Source organism: Thalassophryne amazonica, chromosome 2 (genome assembly GCF_902500255.1).
Source record: "Thalassophryne amazonica chromosome 2, fThaAma1.1, whole genome shotgun sequence".
In the NCBI taxonomy this organism is placed as follows: Eukaryota; Metazoa; Chordata; class Actinopteri; order Batrachoidiformes; family Batrachoididae; genus Thalassophryne; species Thalassophryne amazonica.
In genome coordinates, this window is record NC_047104.1 from 5,527,324 (window position 1) to 5,545,428 (window position 18,105).

The 18,105-nt window shown below is 40.8% G+C and overlaps 1 protein-coding gene across 1 annotated transcript in view; it reads left to right on the forward strand.

Annotated features, from left to right (window-relative positions):
• Positions 1-18,105, forward strand: part of LOC117501484 (CD82 antigen-like) — a 59,520-nt gene that overhangs the window by 8,440 nt on the left and 32,975 nt on the right. Inside the window, exon 2 of the mRNA XM_034160384.1 lies at positions 17,321-17,393. Coding sequence (XP_034016275.1) covers positions 17,321-17,393 — 73 coding nt within the window. The remainder of the gene's footprint in view (positions 1-17,320; positions 17,394-18,105) is intronic.

The following is an 18,105-nucleotide window of genomic DNA, read 5'->3' on the forward strand; positions in this document are numbered from 1 at the left end:
GACAAGACTAAGAGTCAAGCTTTCAAATGAATTAAAGCTCTGTCTGGGTTTTTGATTAATTAATAAGCTGGAGTGGAAGATTGCTGCTAATCCTCCGCCTCGGCCCGTGCTACGAGCATTCTGACAGTTAGTGTGACTCACAGGTGTTGACTCATTTAAACTAACATATTCATCCTGCTGTAACCAGGTTTCTGTAAGGCAGAATAAATCAATATGTTGATCAATTATTATATCATTTACTAACAGGGACTTAGAAGAGAGAGACCTAATGTTTAATAGACCATATTTAACTGTTTTAGTCTGTGGTGCAGTTGAAGGTGCTATATTATTTTTTCTTTTTGAATTTTTATGCTTAGATTTTTACTGGTTGTTGGTGGTCTGGGAGCAGGTACAAAGTACATTAACACACCAAACGGCAAATGGCAGCTCTCCCTGGTTTGTCCGTGATTGAAGTTTTACACACACAAGCCCACACACAGAAGCCACTTCGCATTAAATACCATAGACCTGTCTGCCACCTGCTGGTCATGTCTGGGATTGTTTCAGGTAATCTCAGTTACATGCATAATGGAAATTAAGAGTACATGTGGTATGTTTCATGTCATTTCAGATGAGCTCATTTGTCAGTAATTTCATTCAATACCGAAGCCTTGGTCTGGTGCGCACTCACACACACACATGCACAAACACACATACCTGAGTGAACAGAGTACTGATCCTCAGAATGTTTTATCCCTGTAGCTGTAGGATTTTCTGTGTGAATGTTGGCATCATTTGGCTCTTTTTCTTTTCCCTCCTCCGACCATCATCTCCTGGAATTCAGTATTTTGTTGACAGAACTTAGAAACCTTCCAGATGGAACATATAGCAGCGTGTTCAGGTCAGCATCAGGTCTGGGCATTTTTATTTATTTATTTTTAATGTATAAAGTCAGTATTAGAAGAAAGAAAACCTGCTTCAGTGAATATTTCAGACTGTATATATCACAGTGATCGGAACGACGCCGTTCATTTGCATCCCTCAGAACAAACGACCATCTGGGGGGACGCTCCCTGCACCAGTCTGCCATGTTTTCTTTCTTTGCACCTTCCAGATCACTTACTGCCCAACATGCACCTTTAACAAAAAGGCAGTTTTGCTGTTCTTCTGTAGGTCAAGAGGTCACAGGTAACTAGCGTTTCTGTGCCATCTGCTGCCAGGTCCTCTGTCATTCCCGAACGGGATCGTTTACTGATGCTCTTTAGAAAACAAAATAATCTGTGTTCCAGCAGATTACGTCACCTTGTGGTTGTTTCGTTTTTCTTCCAGCTTTCGGTGGTTTCTGGAGTTTGTAGCCTGGCAGAGGAACAGGAATATGTCATTTTTCATTGTTTTTTTTTTTTTAGGGGGGGAGTTAACTTATCTGTGGCAGTGGCTCCCAAGACTCAAGCTGCTATAATTTAAATTACTCTGAGGTTATTGTACAATAAATGATTAACCTGTTAACCCGTTAACTTACTGATACAGTGTGATGTCAAACATGTAGACGAGTTTGATTTCAGGGAACTTGGTCATTCTGTTATCTTGGTGAAATGCTTGGTTTTCTCAACATCATGAGAAAATATCTCCAATTGTCTCCGACTGCAGAATGAATAATGCACCCTGGTGGTGCGACCCTTTGGATCCTTGGACATGGTGCTCCCGCTGAAGAGTTTGGCCCCGCTGGACAGTTGTCATGGAAACCTGCACAGCGTGCTCCTTGGAGTGGAGTTGTCCCGGTGGCTCAAGCTGGTTTTGTCATCAAATGGTTAAGTGTTGAAGAAGTTATGGTGCCAGAGCCGTGCACCCGCCGCCCTCGGCCCTGGGCCGGATTTAGTTCCTGTGAGCTGCAGAACTGGTCCAGTGCTTTCCTGAACCATCCTGTAAAAGGCGTGTCAGGTGTCCATGACAACACAAAGGTCTTTGAAACGGTGCCGCTGTTGACTGTGTAGAAAGGCGAGGTCGTCCCTTCACGTGTCCGGTTTCCATCTTTTGTGCTTTTCACAGAAAATTGTGTCTGAAAGCTGCCTCTGTTTTGATCGAGACTCAGAGTGTGACTGTGAGGCCCAGGGGCATGATGGGACAGCGTGGCCGTAACGGTATTATGCGCGGGTGTCAATACCCCTCACAGTTATATTGATTAATTTAATCTGTTAATTGTTTTTTATTTCTGGTTTGGACCAGATTTAAGTTGTTTATATTGTTTTTAAACATGAACTGGTTTAACCCAGTTAACAGTTTGTATAAAAACAGTGGTGGGCACGGCTAACCAAAAAGTTAGCTTCAATAACTGCAAATCAGTTAACTGAAAAGTTATCTTTTATAATACTAAACCAATAAACTGGCTGAATATTTATCGGAAGCTACAGCTAACCAATAACTTTCAATTTGGTCTCCGGTACACTCTCAGCTACTAACAAATCAAATCAAATCAACTTTATTTATAAAGCACTTTAAAAAAACAGCTGCAGCTGAAACAAAGTGCTGTACACTAGGGGACATATAAAAGGTAACAAACCACAAAGTATAAAAAAAAAAAAATCAGTTGTCTTATTAGTTAAATTATTATTATTATTATTATTATTGTTGTTAAATTAGTTGTCTCCCTGCTCCAACACACTGTCAATGAAAGACTTGTTAGCAGACTTTTAATGAGCCTTTCATTGGATTCAGGTGTGTTGGAGCAGGGAGACAACTAAGAGTGTCAGGAATGTGGCTCTCGAGGACCGAACTTGGCCACCCCTGCCATAGGGTCACTGACCCTAAAGAGATTCCCTCCTTGGCACAGTGATCTATTCAACAATTCAGTGTTACAACCAAAACTATGATACATACACTTTTCTTTCCTTTATATTTGACATCCTTGACCATGAAAACATACCACTAGAACTTGGAATCACTTTTATGTCTTTATTAGTTGAAAAGTTACTGTATAAAAACGATTTTTCGGTAAAGGTGGTTTTCTTCTGGATCTAGCTCCATAACATTTGAAGCTACATCAAATCTGATGACACCTTACTGAATCAGTACAGATTCAACTACAGTTTGGTGTTAGTTGTGCATCTGTGGCTTCATTTGTCACCTCACACTGACACATTTTCTATTTTCCCTATATTTTTGCATATTCTGGATCACCAGATCCGGATTCCGGATCCGATCATCACCAAACTTTGTTGTTTGATAGAACATTTGACTATGTTACACCCTAATTTTTTTCAAGCCTTTCTGCCTTGTTTTTGTGGAGTTAGAAACTAGAATGTCAAAATTCCCCATGTCCCGCAATGGTGAACAATCCTTTAAAAAATTCCTGGATCCGGATCGTGATCCGGATCACCACTAAAATTTAATTACTTGTTCCTCTTGTCATTTCCAACCACTCCACAAAATTTCATCAAAATCCGTTCACAACTTTTTGAGTTATCCTGCTGACAGACAGACAAACAAACAAACGCGACCGAAAACATAACCTCCTTGGCGGAGGTAAAAAACACTTTGACTGTGGGAAATGGTGTTATGACATCATTTGTCCAGCAGTCGGTGCTCCGACAGCATTGTTATAATGGCTGGGAGCCCATCACCCCTTGGTCAGATTAGCTACAAGATACTGAGGCAAAGTGACCAGCGGCCGTTCGTATTCAATCTTGGTCGCACATCATCTTTGATAATCAATACTTCAAGATAATTGTATTTTTTACTTTAATTGGCTCCTAAAGAAAGTGACCCAAAGTAATGAAATAAAGAAGCCTCCAACAGTATTGGGCCCCTTGGCAGTTCACACATTTTTATTTCATTTATGCCATTTCAAATACAAAAAAAAATTAAATAATAATAAGTAAACTGGGCTTCTCAGTATAAAAATTTCTAAAATTATCTTCCTTAAACTCAAACTGAATGCAAATCTTTACAACTTGATATAAATTAATTAAAAATATGAAAGCCAAGATAATGGGTTGCATATGTAATGGATCACTTTGGTATAATACCTGTAAATAATTAGTTTTATTGCCAGTTTTCTTCAGACAGTCAGTGGATGGATACATGAACATTTCCAAGTCACTGTATATGTCTTGGACTTTATTTACATCAGTTATGAAGAAATACAAACAGTATGACACTGTGGTAAATCTGTGTGGAGTAAACAGTTCGCAAAAACTGAATGACTGTAAGAAGGAGAAGAGTGAGGAAAGCCACTGGTCGCTTAGAGCTCGTTTCTCCTCTATAACATCTGAATAATTCCATGGTTGTAGTGAGGAAGATTATCCCCGGATGGGACATTGACATACAGGGTTGATCCAGAGATGCCTGTGTGTGGGTTTATTTAACGTGGGAATGTCGTTGCACACCGACAAACACATTGTTCTTGACAGATCATTAGTCTGGTCTGATGGCTGGGGAATCCTGGATGATCAGGGTCTGAGGTCCTGCTGCAGCCTTCATCCGCCTTCACGATTGTTGGGTTTCAACCCATCACCTCCTCCACCTGGTCCGCAGTTGAGGACTTCTTGTTTCACCATCTTGTGCTCACGGTTCCTTTGGGTCTTCATGGTTACTGTAGCAGCCACAAGGTCCTCACCGTATTTCATCCCAACAAGCAATCCCCTGCTTCATCCTTTACCCAGGTGTCACCACATGGACGAGGGGTCGGATTTTGACACCCTTGAATAATTGGTGCAGTCGCTGTGCCTTGAACCACGTCCAGAACCCTGCTAGCAGAGGCCCGTTAGCAGTGGCTACCAGTTGTTATGGATAGACCAATTCATTATTATCAGGTTGTCCTAAAAGTTCCCTGAAAAGCCTTCAGTTAATTCAAAATGCTGCAGCTAGAGTACTGACGGGGACTAGAAGGAGAGAGCATATCTCACCCATATTGGCCTCTCTTCATTGGCTTCCTGTTAATTCTAGAATAGAATTTAAGATTCTTCTTCTTACTTATAAGGTTTTGAATAATCAGGTCCCATCTTATCTTAGGGACCCCATAGTACCATATCACCCCAATAGAGCGCTTCGCTCTCAGACTGCAGGCTTACTTGTAGTTCCTAGGGTTTGTAAGAGTAGAATGGGAGGCAGAGCCTTCAGCTTTCAGGCTCCTCTCCTGTGGAACCAGCTCCCAATTCAGATCAGGGAGACAGACACCCTCTCTACTTTTAAGATTAGGCTTAAAACTTTCCTTTTTGCTAAAGCTTATAGTTAGGGCTGGATCAAGTGACCCTGAACCATCCGTTAGTTATGCTGCTATAGACTTAGACTGCTGGGGGGTTCCCATGATGCACTGAGTGTTTCTTTCTCTTTTTGCTCTGTATGCACCACTCTGCATTTAATCATTAGTGATTGATCTCTGCTCTCTTCCACAGCATGTCTTGTTCCTGGTTCTCTTCCCTCAGCCTCAACCAGTCCCAGCAGAAGACTGCCCCTCCCTGAGCCTGGTTCTGCTGGAGGTTTCTTCCTGTTAAAAGGGAGTTTTTCCTTCCCACTGTCGCCAAGTGCTTGCTCATAGGGGGTCGTTTTGACCGTTGGGGTTTTTCTGTAATTATTGTATCGCTTTTGCCTTACAATATAAAGCGCCTTGGGGCGACTGTTTGTTGTGATTTGGCGCTATATAAATAAAATTGATTTGATTTGACCATGTTTGTTCTTTCTGAGCATTTTATTATAAATATCTGCAGTAGTACATCTTGTTAGTCTTGAGTTTTCCATCGAGTGAAGTTTTCATGTTTATGTTTGTATTATGTTAGCGCTATTAGCAGGTATCGGTAGCTTGGTGACATTAGCTCCAAGCATCCAATCCACCATCCACCCATCATGAAAAGTGCAGCAGCATGGGAGTTCAAAAGTCATCTGCTGTGTGACTGGAGTCAGTTTGTGGATTTGTGTCCTCAGCGAGGAGGAAGAACTACCAGAAGTTTAATGTCGGCTCATTTGTGGCGTCCACAGCGACGCTGCTGGGACGAGTCTTTGAGTGGACGCACAGAACTCGCTGCTTTTTGTCTCAGATGTGTGTCAATCAAACAAACTCTGATGGGCACAGATTCAGTTCTGACATGGCCTCGCCTGAGCGCCGGCGTGCGCTGACCACCGAGTGACTTCTTTTGTCTTAATGATTGCGATGCGTCATTCAGCAGAACCGGGGAGTCGTGTCTGGTACAACCAGGAGGAGGAGGAGGAGCCCGTTTGTTCAAATTCAGCATGAAACCCAAGATGATGGGCGGGTAAAACGACCCGTCTGTGACATCACGGCCTGTTATTGCTGCTTCAGCTTCCGTAGTGTGTGTGTGTGTGTGGGGGGGGGGGGACCGTGAAACCTACGACACCGTGAAAGGAGTTTGCATGGAGCAGCAGGTGTTTGTTTACTCACACGTGCAGCTGTTGCATGTGGAGGGTTCTTGGTTTCAGTTTGGTGGGTGCGTGTGTGCGTGTGTGCGTGTGTGTGTGAACAACTTAATTCAGAGTTTGTATCCAATTTAAAGCAAACATCAATGATTGAAGTTCAGCAAAAGACAAAGAAATAAAATGTTAAAGTTGAGGTTTTATATACGCGGGTTACTGAGATCGGATGTTTTGAGGAACTTGTTAAAGATGCACCTGTGGTTCAGCTTAAACATAAATATGAGATTATACAAGTTGTATTCAAACAGTATCCAACCCTCAGCCATGTGAAAAATAAAGGTACTCACTTTGAGGTGTCAAATCTTAATCCACTTTAAAATAGTCTCATTGGGATTGCACACACTTCTCACAGCGGTTCTGCCATTGTTGGAAGCATTTCTGGAAGTCCTCTTTTGGAATGGTGTCCAGCTGGGCTGGAGCGTTCCTCATGATGCTGTTTTGCGACTCAAATTGCATCTTGGAGAACAGCCAAAAATCAGAGTGCACCATATCAGGAGAGTAAGGAGCCTGACGAATCACAGGAGTGTTGTGTTTGTCCAGGAAAGCCTGAATCTGCTGAGCAGAATGGGTGGGTGCATTGTCACAATGGAATTTCCCAACACCATCGGCAGCTTCGGCACAAATCTTTCACGTCCAAACCCAATGAAATGGAATGTACCAAACCTGTGTTTATCCGCACCTCATCCAAACATTCTTGGATGGTGACACAATGGTCATCCATGACCAAAGTCTGTATTCTGTCAATCAGGGTCATTTCGGCTTGTAGATGGCCAACGTGTCGCTTGATGCGCATTTTTGAACCAGTCTACGGGGGAAGCCATATTCACACTGATAGACCTCATTCTGACTCAACTGGAAGACAGGAAACCCTATACCAGGATTCTTGCAATTTCAGGTGGGGGACAAACTGCAGGTGCTGGATGTGGACTCTGGTGCCAGCAGCTGGATAACTGGAAGGAACCGTGCAAAGAGCAAAGATGAGCATTGGTACCACACTGACAGCTGTGCTGGACATCAACCACCAGGGGTCATCAGACTGCTGAACCACAACCTGCTCACGGGCACTTGAAATGGGTGACCTTGAAGGTCAACATCAACATCACAACTGGATCAAAATCATAATGGATCTATTTACATTTGCGTTTCCAAAGGAGTTCTGTGGGTGTTGTGTGTGTGTGTGTGTGTGTGTGTGTGTGTGTGTGTGTGTGTGTGTGTGTGTGTGAGAGACCCAGTCTTACAGTGTCTCTGAACTGGGTCAGGCAGAACCACATTGATCTTTATGATATCCATACGTGTTGGAACACATTCAGGCTCTGATAAGAAGATCCTGTTCTTTATGCCATTGTTTTATTTTTTATCTTTGAACAGAAAAAATGTGTAAAAAAAAAAAAATCCAAAAGAAGCTTTAATACTGTGCAGATGTTTTCCACATCCTGGAATTTAGAATAAAAATGTGATGTGTTTTTCTTTTCTTTTTCAGTGTCAATGCAAAAATCATATTTTTAAATAGTAGCATAATGATTCCAACAAAACACGATAAACATTAACACGGCATTAAGAACGGTGGCACAGTGGCTTAGAGGTTAGCACTGCTGCCTCACAGCAAAAAGGTTGTGGGGTCACTTCCCACCTCGTCCTCTCTGTTTGTGGGGTCACTTCCCACCTCGTCCTCTCTGTTTGGAGTCTGCATGTTCTATCTATCGATCTATCGATCTATAGATATCTAGATATATATATAGATATATATATATATGACGTCATATTTCTCAGTTTGTGGACCAGCATTTGGGTAACTCTCTCCAAATGCTAACTCTCTCCAAATTCTGGAGCTAACTTTGCCCAAACTTTGGATAGCGTCTTGTTTGTGTTTGGTAGCAGTTGGTGATGCCTGAGAAAGTATCCGGAATCATGGAAATGCAAAACAACCTGGTCAGAAGGTATCAGAATCAGAACATATTGGAGGACATCACTGCCACAGTAACAAAGCGTGGGTACGACAAAATGGCGAGCCGGTGCTGCGGCAAGATAAAGAACTTCAAGGCTGAGTACAAAATGGGAAGGATCACAAAGCACGAAGAATTCAGGTGAATTGAGTTTGAACGTGTGTTTAGGATGAGTCAGAACTGAAAAACAAGTCTGAACACTATCTGAGGAGAAAGCAATCCGGTTTGAGCCGGATTGGCAACCCCAATCTGAACAGGGTCAAACCCGCCCATAGGTGTCAGTGTGTTTGTCTGTGTGACAGCGGCGGTCTGTCCGGAGTGAACCCGCCTCTCACCCAGTGACCGCTGAGATGACTTGTGTGTAGTTCACTGGTCTCCGAACGAATTTCTGATTTGTATTTTGGTTCTCTCAGGTTATTCTCCAATTTTTCAAGCTTTTAAAGTTTCATATGTAATTGGAAATAATTCCACCTTGTCTTTGTGATGTTGGACATTTATTTTATGACAGTTGTCTCTGCAAGAAAATGCAGTCGTTTCACTACAAATTACAGATGAAATTCTTGACTGTGATCTTCCACAAGAAAAGAAAAACCGTCATTGTATAAACTGGATACTAGCACTCATCGGACAAGTTCAAATGTTTTTGTGTGGTTTTCCATGTAATAAAAACCGTATATTATGGATTTTTGCTCAAATTGGACAAAATGTGTTCACTCCTTTTTAGATGCAGACTAACGAGCAGATCTGATATGATGCAGGTGTTAGTTTTGGGGGATGAAAATTTACAGGGTGATTCCATAATTTTTTCCTCAGAATTGAGTGATTCCATATTTTTTTCCTCTGCTTGGTCTAAAAAAGTAACCGTTACTGACTGCCACAATCTTTTTTTCTTGATTTCTTATAGTGTTTCTTAAAGCCAGAAAGTTGCCATTTGAAATGACTTTAGTTTTGTGTCATGTCTGTGATCTGCTTTTTTTTCTATAAAATTAAACAACTGAATGAACATCCTCCGAGGCCGGTGATTCCATAAGTTTTGCCAGGGGTTGTAAATGAGGCAGAAGTGCCACAGTATATCTTCACAACACCGGTGCCAGTCATCACTAATCTGATGGTGTGCCATGATATGGATTGTGCAATACAGTCAACAACATGAGAAATCTGTTTTTCCCCATAACAGTACAGTAACAACCATCAACACAACAACAATCACAAGGCCACATTTTTTTAATGATACTAACAAAGCTAATGCCAAATATCCATTAATTTAGAAATCAATAACCACATTGGTGCATTTACAGTACTGATCAGAGCCCCCCTAGATGTAACTGGGGGCAAGTGGAAATGGTTAAAGTGTGATTCTGTTGGGTGAACCAGCAGACCTGCTACAGGCTCATTTAAGCTAATCTTTGCTCTTTATCATCTAGGTTTTGACTTTCGAGGAGCAGGAACAGTATGACTACTTTGCAAAAAAAAACAACGCTACGCCGATTCTGAGTGTTTCACCGCTATGAACATTTATGCCCGACACAGACTGTTTGAGACATCTGTGTCGTATGTAACGGAAACACACCCCAAAGGCTTTAATTTCAGATGAGATTTAACATCTAACACCCAACCTTTCCACCATGTTTTATTCAAAATGCCTCCAAGCTGTTTGAGTTAAACAGTTTGGACCTTGAATTTGATTTTTAAACATCATCCAAGGTCAAAGATGGTCTAATATTTCACTTCCTATTCATGTTTATTAGTTACCATTGGTGTACCACAAATTCCTCAAAATAGCCATTGTAGATACTAGTGGTGTCACAGAGCCGATATAGTTGATCATTGGTTCATCATTGGTTGTCTCCATGCTGTCTGGGCTCACTGAGTGGAGCTTCAATCTTTATCTGTTTTATGGTTTGTGAAAATCCTTATCTGTTCCACTCCACCATGAAGCTGTGACTGGTGATGCAACAGTCAAAAACTGCACCGTGCACAGTTTCTCCAATCACAGCCACAGAAGACTTAACACCATCTCAGCTGTTTTCAACACATGACAGCATATATTGTGCTTGAGTTGCCATCTTCACAGACTCACTCACACACACTCCTCTATATTCCTACAGTACAAGCCTTACGCCATTACCAGGTATTCAACTTGGGTTCACTTTTGGTTGGGATTAGGAGACCGAAAGAGAACTGACTCTTTACTGAAGAAGAGTGAAGAAAGCCACCAAGAAACCCAGACAACCCAGAACAAGTCATAGGCTTCTCTGGCTGTGACTGGAGAAATTGTGCATAATGCATGTTTTGCATTTTGTATCCCCAGTTATACAGTCCAATACTTGATATGCATCATGATAGATACATTTATTTGCTTAACACTGCTTATATGACTCAATAAAATGTTGCTGACATAGAAAACCTGTAAAATCTACTTTTAGTACACAGAAAATTCACAAGAAGTATCGATAACGGAATCGGATTGATAATGGTATCAATATCAATGCCCATCCCTATATTCAACCCAGCTTTTTAGTACTCTAGTTATACTGCTTAATGTGTGTTGTATTATTTTTAGAGCCCGACCGATATATCGGCCAATATAAGCCCTTTTCAAAGTACTCACTATCGGCCGAAATTTTGCCGACAGAACGCCGATAATTTCTCATAAACAGAACAGTTACTGAAATAATGTTTGTGTCGGCAATGTAAAATGTCCTTGCATCGTTTGTCCAGTAGATGGAGCTCTGACTCCATTCAACTGAGAGCTGCTTACACCCCTGCTTAAATGTGTTCATCACCGGCCCCCGTAGTTCGCCGTCACACTGCACTGATCGGCTGACAAGAACATACAAGCAAGTTTATAAGGATCTATATCCTTATCCTGAACCTATATCTAAGTTGCAGCAACAAGAGGTACAAGATCAGATGTATTTCACAACTCTTTTTAAGGATATGTATTTGCTAATTTCACAAAGGTATAATTCTTGATTGCATTTTTTGAACTTGAAAATTCTTATCTGTTATAAAGTTAATCAATATGAGGACAAAGCTTCAGCTTTTAGCTCATACCTTTTTGTTAAGGGTCCAAAAAAGAATATTTTATTCATTTAAAAATAATAATAATATCGGCTGATTTATCGGCTATCGGCAAATGTATTTCCATTAAAAACCACTCGCATGTACTGGACAGAGCAGTCAGGATGTGCCCAGTAACAGAGATACGAAATGAAGTTCAGCACTGACACTCGCTGATTTGAGGAAAGTGGGTACAGGATTTCTGTGATTAATCAATCAATCAATCAATCAATTTTTTATATAGCGCCAAATCACAACAAACAGTTGCCCCAAGGCGCTTTATATTGTAAGGCAAGGCCATACAATAATTATGTAAAACCCCAACGGTCAAAACGACCCCCTGTGAGCAAGAACTTGGCTACAGTGGGAAGGAAAAACTCCCTTTTAACAGGAAGAAACCTCCAGCAGAACCAGGCTCAGGGAGGGGCAGTCTTCTGCTGGGACTGGTTGGGGCTGAGGGAGAGAACCAGGAAAAAGACATGCTGTGGAGGGGAGCAGAGATCGATCACTAATGATTAAATGCAGAGTGGTGCATATAGAGCAAAAAGAGAAAGAAACAGTGCATCATGGGAACCCCCCAGCAGTCTACGTCTATAGCAGCATAACTAAGGGATGGTTCAGGGTCACCTGATCCAGCCCTAACTATAAGCTTTAGCAAAAAGGAAAGTTTTAAGCCTAATCTTAAAAGTAGAGAGGGTGTCTGTCTCCCTGATCTGAATTGGGAGCTGGTTCCACAGGAGAGGAGCCTGAAAGCTGAAGGTTCTGCCTCCCATTCTACTCTTACAAACCCTAGGAACTACAAGTAAGCCTGCAGTCTGAGAGCGAAGCGCTCTATTGGGGTGATATGGTACTACGAGGTCCCTAAGATAAGATGGGACCTGATTATTCAAAAGACCAGCTGTTTATTTTTTCAAACTGCTCAGACCCGGAAACCCAAACGAGGCAGGGAGTAATTCAAGGCCGGCGATTACTAACAAATTTCTGCTTTCTTCCGCCTTCCTCTCCCGTCATATTTTAATAGTTTTTGCATTGTGGTTACCAATTACATTTCGATCATGGATCAAAGACATTTGGGAGAAAAGTCAGCAAATATGACCAACGTTTCAGCACAGAGTCGGAAAAAGACGCTCAAATGACCCCCAATTCATGGAGGGAAATTGTACGTACTGTACCTTTGGTTTGGAGGTTGATGATTGTATAAAGAAGTGGAGCTTGTTGAGGGACAAATGAATCCAGAAAAAGCCGCTGTTTCTGCTGTAAATTGCATAAAGCTGCGATGGAGAACTTTAAAAGGTCCCACGCATATTGATGTCATTGCATGGCCACGGAGTTACAGAGTTGTAGAAGCATAAATCAGGCTTTAGGATTTTAAGGTACCACTCCACAGTGAACTTAGAAAAAAGAGGGACTTGACCAAATGTAATCTCTTTAATGCACATAATGTCCAGTGCTTATTTAAGGCAGGCGTGTATTTATTTATTTATTTTCGGATTCATTTTTGACCCGGTCAGTAAATGAGACAGGTCCAGATTCAAGTGTCAGGTATTTAATCAAGGAAGTATGTAAGCTTACTTGGTGCTGGGGATTTCCTGTAGACCGAGTTGCGCCTTTTGACTGTAACTAATCTGTTACATACATATAATGGAGTTTCTCAGTTTTATACATGTAACAGATTTAGATTATAACAGACAAAATTGTCTGGTCCACCTGAATCCATGATATATGAGTTTTACTGTAGTCTACTGCATGGAGGTTTGTGTGTTTGATGTGGTCAGAATTAGTTGTGCACTCTGTGAACTTGAGTCACTTTTTAAGTTTTGTGTGTGACGTTGCGGAGCCACAAGCAGAGAAGCTCTTCAGCTCCAGGCTGGTCTGTTTACAGTCCATAATTCCTTCCATCTGCTTCACATTCGACAGAATGTCTTTGGAAATTCTCTCGTCTCTGTTGTTGGCGCTGTAACTGTGACCCGTTTACAGTGGTGGGGATGTGGGTCACGTGTGCAGGCGCATCGCCCTCACTGGCATCCCCGAGAGGAAAAATCGAGCTGCCTCCTCTGTATGATGCAGAACTGCGATTGGTTTATTGTCCAGTGTGAGTTTGCTGCAGTCTGACTGGAGGGAGGAGGAGCACAGACGGCAGTGTTTAGGACTGTGTTGTTGGCCAAAGGTCCAGGATGTGATCTAGAACCTTTTTAAGGGCAGTGTTTCTTAGGGATGGGTATCAAGAACTGGTTCCTTTCGGGTATCGTTAAGAAATGATTTGATCTGCCGACATCAATAACCTTTTTGCTTAACGATTCCCTTATCAGTCCTTCAGAGTGGCCGTTGTTTTTGGGGGTGTTTGTCAGGAAAATTATCATTTCTTTACATTGATTACAGACCCTGCAGCGGGTCTGTAATCAACTTTTCTGCAGCCTGGCTTTGCTTTGACCCTTGAACCAATTGAAGCAGTGATTCGCAGATTGAAGCAGTGCTTCGATTTGGTGCTTTGTTGATTCATTGTTTTATTTCGCTTTATCTTAATTTTTCCCTGCTAAAACCCTAAAGAGCATATGTCTGTGAGTAATATTTACCTGTTTTATGTTAAACCGACCTGTTATGGTCTTCTGAAACAGTTGATAGATGTACTTTAGAACTTAAAAATGGGACCGATGCTAACGCGTTAGCATGTCTATGGCATTTTCAATGTTAAAGTTAGCATTAAGCTGTTCACATCTCAGCACATTTGTGTGCATTTGTTTTCTGTATACATGGACGCAATTTGGTGGGGGATGGGGGGATGTCCCCCCCATCTTTTCAACCAGGGGGGACAAAATATGGTATGTCCCCCCCACCTTCTGACATATATCTGTGTACTTGAAACATGATATGCCAGTCTTATGTGCAACCATGTCAGAATAGTATCTTTGTTTCTGCAAGTTTGTATTTTTAGCAGCCTTGACTTGTTTACAACACCTGTTTCTTGTTTGTCACATTCTGAATTTTCTGGGACTGCATTTGCCCAGATTTGAAACCAAAAATAGTTGCCTCTAGGGACTAGTGTCTACACATAAGTATCAATGGACCATATGCTAATTGACTAAATTCTGAAAGTTAGAAAAGGAAATCAGAAAAGCTATCTGGGACCTCAGAAAGCCCACCTGCAATTATTGCTTGATCTCCAAAATCAGTCTATGCGAGCGAAATTATGTTCAGTATGAGTGTTGTCATTAGTGCCACTTCGAAAATTAAATTCATGATAAATAATTTATTCTAAATTTATGATCTGTTGTTTTTTTCAAACTTATGCAAAAACAAATCTTGAGGAAAAAATACAGTATGTGATAGTTAATAATTATTAAGAGCCTGTTCTTTCATATTTATGAATACATTTTACCACATTGCAGTTGTTTTTTTAAATGAAAACTCAACTTATCATTCTTTTTGAGTTCTACACATGTGGTGATACCTTATTTACACCAGAATGTTAATAAAATCAGTGCTCGCTATTCTCAGAATAAAGTACTTATATCCACAGTTTCAAACTGCATAAGTCAAATGGTGTCCACTTTATGTTCTTCTCAAAACATTAAAATTACTGTTATGGATGCTCAGAATGCATCTGAGTTTATCTAGAAACCGTTGGTCCCCGGCCTATGGGCTTCGGCCTTGCGGACCTCACACTTTGTCCCCCCAATTTCTAGTTCTAAATAACGAGAGTCAGATTGTATTTTTGTATTTATTTTTATTCATATATTAATAATAATATCAACAACAATAATAATAGTAATAATAACTCATAATAACTAATAATGCTACAATACAATTTTAGAGAAAGAGACAAGAAGAACCTGATGAAACAAAACACAACAGAAAAGATAAAAACAAATAACAATGTAAATAAATAAATAGATACAGAAATAAATAAGTGTTTCCTGTGAACACCTAGTGACTCTCGCACCTCCATTTCATCCCTGTTTTATTTAAGTTTAATAACAGTTTGTTTCGGTCAAACCATATTTTCAATGTGTTAATTTCTTCAGTTATTTCCTCCAGAACTTTCTGCCAAACTAGAAAACTGCTGCATCCTAGTAAGAGCAGAATACTACTGGAATGAATCTGAATAAGTTCTTTTTTTTTTTCCTCACTAAATGGATGCTGCACTCACTGCAGTTTATTGTCTGGAATAGTCCCAGATTGCATTTCAGAGCTTCTAGAATTCAAACATTTTCGTGCAGGTGGTGTTGGGGGTAATTTTGGGTTTCAGCTTTTTTTGTTTTTTCACCACTTTCATCCCTGAATATGTCAATCGTGAGTCACTTTTGTGCAGATTAAAGTTACTAACTGGGACTCCTGTCTTGTTGGGAGAAAGAAACGAGAATCATCCTCCGTTCTGTTCACACAGCTCCAAACGCTGCGCGGCTCTCTGACGAGTCAAGTTAGAACGATAGAATCCAGTCGGAATTAATAACTTCAAAGTGAAACACCATTTAAATCAAATGACACCTCTTTCCAAAGGTTGTAATACAAACAAACTATCAAATCGATCAAAGCATTTTTTTTCCTCCCAAAACCAGACATCCTGCACTGACATGCAGCAGCCAACTGAGCTCAGCTCAGAGGTACGGAGATACATTCAGGGGAGGTGATGGTCTAGTGGTTAAGGTGTTGGGCTTGAGTCCAGAAGATCATGGGTTCAAATCCCCACCTGACTGGAATCCCCCACCTGACCCTTAGGCAAGGCCTGTAATCTCCTATTGCTCCCAGTGTGTAGTGAGCGCCTTGTATGGCAGCACCCTGACATTGGAGTGAATGTGAGGCATAATTGTAAAGCGCTTTGAGCGTCTGATGCAGATGGAAAAGCGCTTTATAAATGCAGGCCATTTACCATTTATTTACATTCATGCCAAAATGTCTGAAAGGAAATGCTTTAGACAAAAACTACAGATTTTATTTATTTTTATTTATGTCCAGAGATCAAAGATCCAGTGACCAATTTAAAATGTTGATACAGAAAACCTGTAAAGCCTACTTTTAGTACACAGAAAATTCACAAGAGGTATTGATAAGGGAATCGATAAGGAATTGGATCAATAAGTGGAATCGATAATGGCATCGATATCGATAAAATCTTATCAATACCCATCCCTAGTCTTTCTAAATATTGTCCCGACAAAATGTGCCAAGTGTGAAAAACCTTTCAGTCAGGGGGAACTTGGTTTGCAGAGTTCACAGGTTCTAGTCTCCCCGTGTCTCAGATTCCTCGTTTCCTGTCTCTTCTACACTGTTCCAAAAAAATTAAAATATGACTATTTTTTTGATGCTGAACAATATTGATATTTATCATAATGTATATTTTAATAATCATGTTTGCTTGAAGAATTTGCTGATTAATGATGGATTAGAAAGATGACAATAATAAATGTTGTGGAGGCAGCGCACATCTTGGGCTTTTATTTTGAAAGGTCTGAATGGAAGTTGTGTGTTTCTCGTTGTGTAATAATTGCACTTTTTTTAAAAATGCGTCAGTGACATGTTCAGAGGTTGATCACTTTAATTCAGGAATGTTATAAGTAAGTATTTGTTTAAATCATGCACGCAGCAGAGCGTTCTTCTTTTTGTGTGTGTGTGTGTGTGTCTTTGTGAACTTCATACTGGTCGCACAAAGTGCTGAGAGGCTGCAGGTTTTCATTTCCACCAATCACACCAGCTCAGCTGACAAGCCCCCCCCTCTTCTCCTGAGTGACAGCAGCTGGTGGAGTTGTGGTTTCGTGGGAACCTGAACCCTCCTGGACCCAGAGGTCATTGTTCAAGGTCAAAGTTTGCACTCTGACCTCATGTTGAGTGTTGTCAGTATGATATCAGGTTGTGTCCCGTTTATAAAGCGGTGTGGGGTTTTTGTGGGTCTTTTTGTGACTGTGGTGTGTTTGCAGATCCGGCACCATGGGGCAAGGCTGCATCAAAGCCACCAAGTACTTCCTGTTCCTCTTCAACCTCATCTTCTTTGTGAGTACTGAACCTTCAGACACTCCTAAAAAAAACACCTCACAAAATAGTTTTTGTTTCTGGTTTCATTGCTCGGATAAATGGCCGTGACAGTACGCGTTCTGAAATGATCGATCAGGGGAAGAAATGTAATTAGTCGTATTGATCGTTGATGAACTGTTTTGGTAATGAGATGAAAACTGTGTCAAATATTAGCTGCTTCTAACTTGGAAATTATTAGGATCTGCATTGTGTTGATGTAAATTGAATTTTTGTGTTGTTTGTTCATGTCCTCCGAAATTAATGATGTGTATCAGGGCTTGACATAAACCAATTTGCCCCACAGAGCCAGTAGAATTTAGAAGTTAGTGGCCCACAGTGTAGGAGCACTGGCCCATGGTTTTGCATGCAAAAGTTCATGATATTCCACCTTGAAATCCTGCAAATAAAACTGCCTATATAATATAAACCAATCCAGAAAAACATAAGTAGTCTATGGACCATGAAGTTAAAAAAAAATAGAATTTATCAGAGGGCATTCTCAAGTGTAAAAAAATAAAGTGACTCCCATAAAATTTAGAGGGCATTTTTTAGCAGCCCTCAGAGTTGGCTAACTCACAGTCAGGAATGCAAAATACAGATGTAGGTTCATATCAAAACTAAAAAGTATGCCTTGTCTGGATTGGAGTTATAGCTCTAAAAATTAAAAAAAATTATGCTTGGCTCCTTTGCT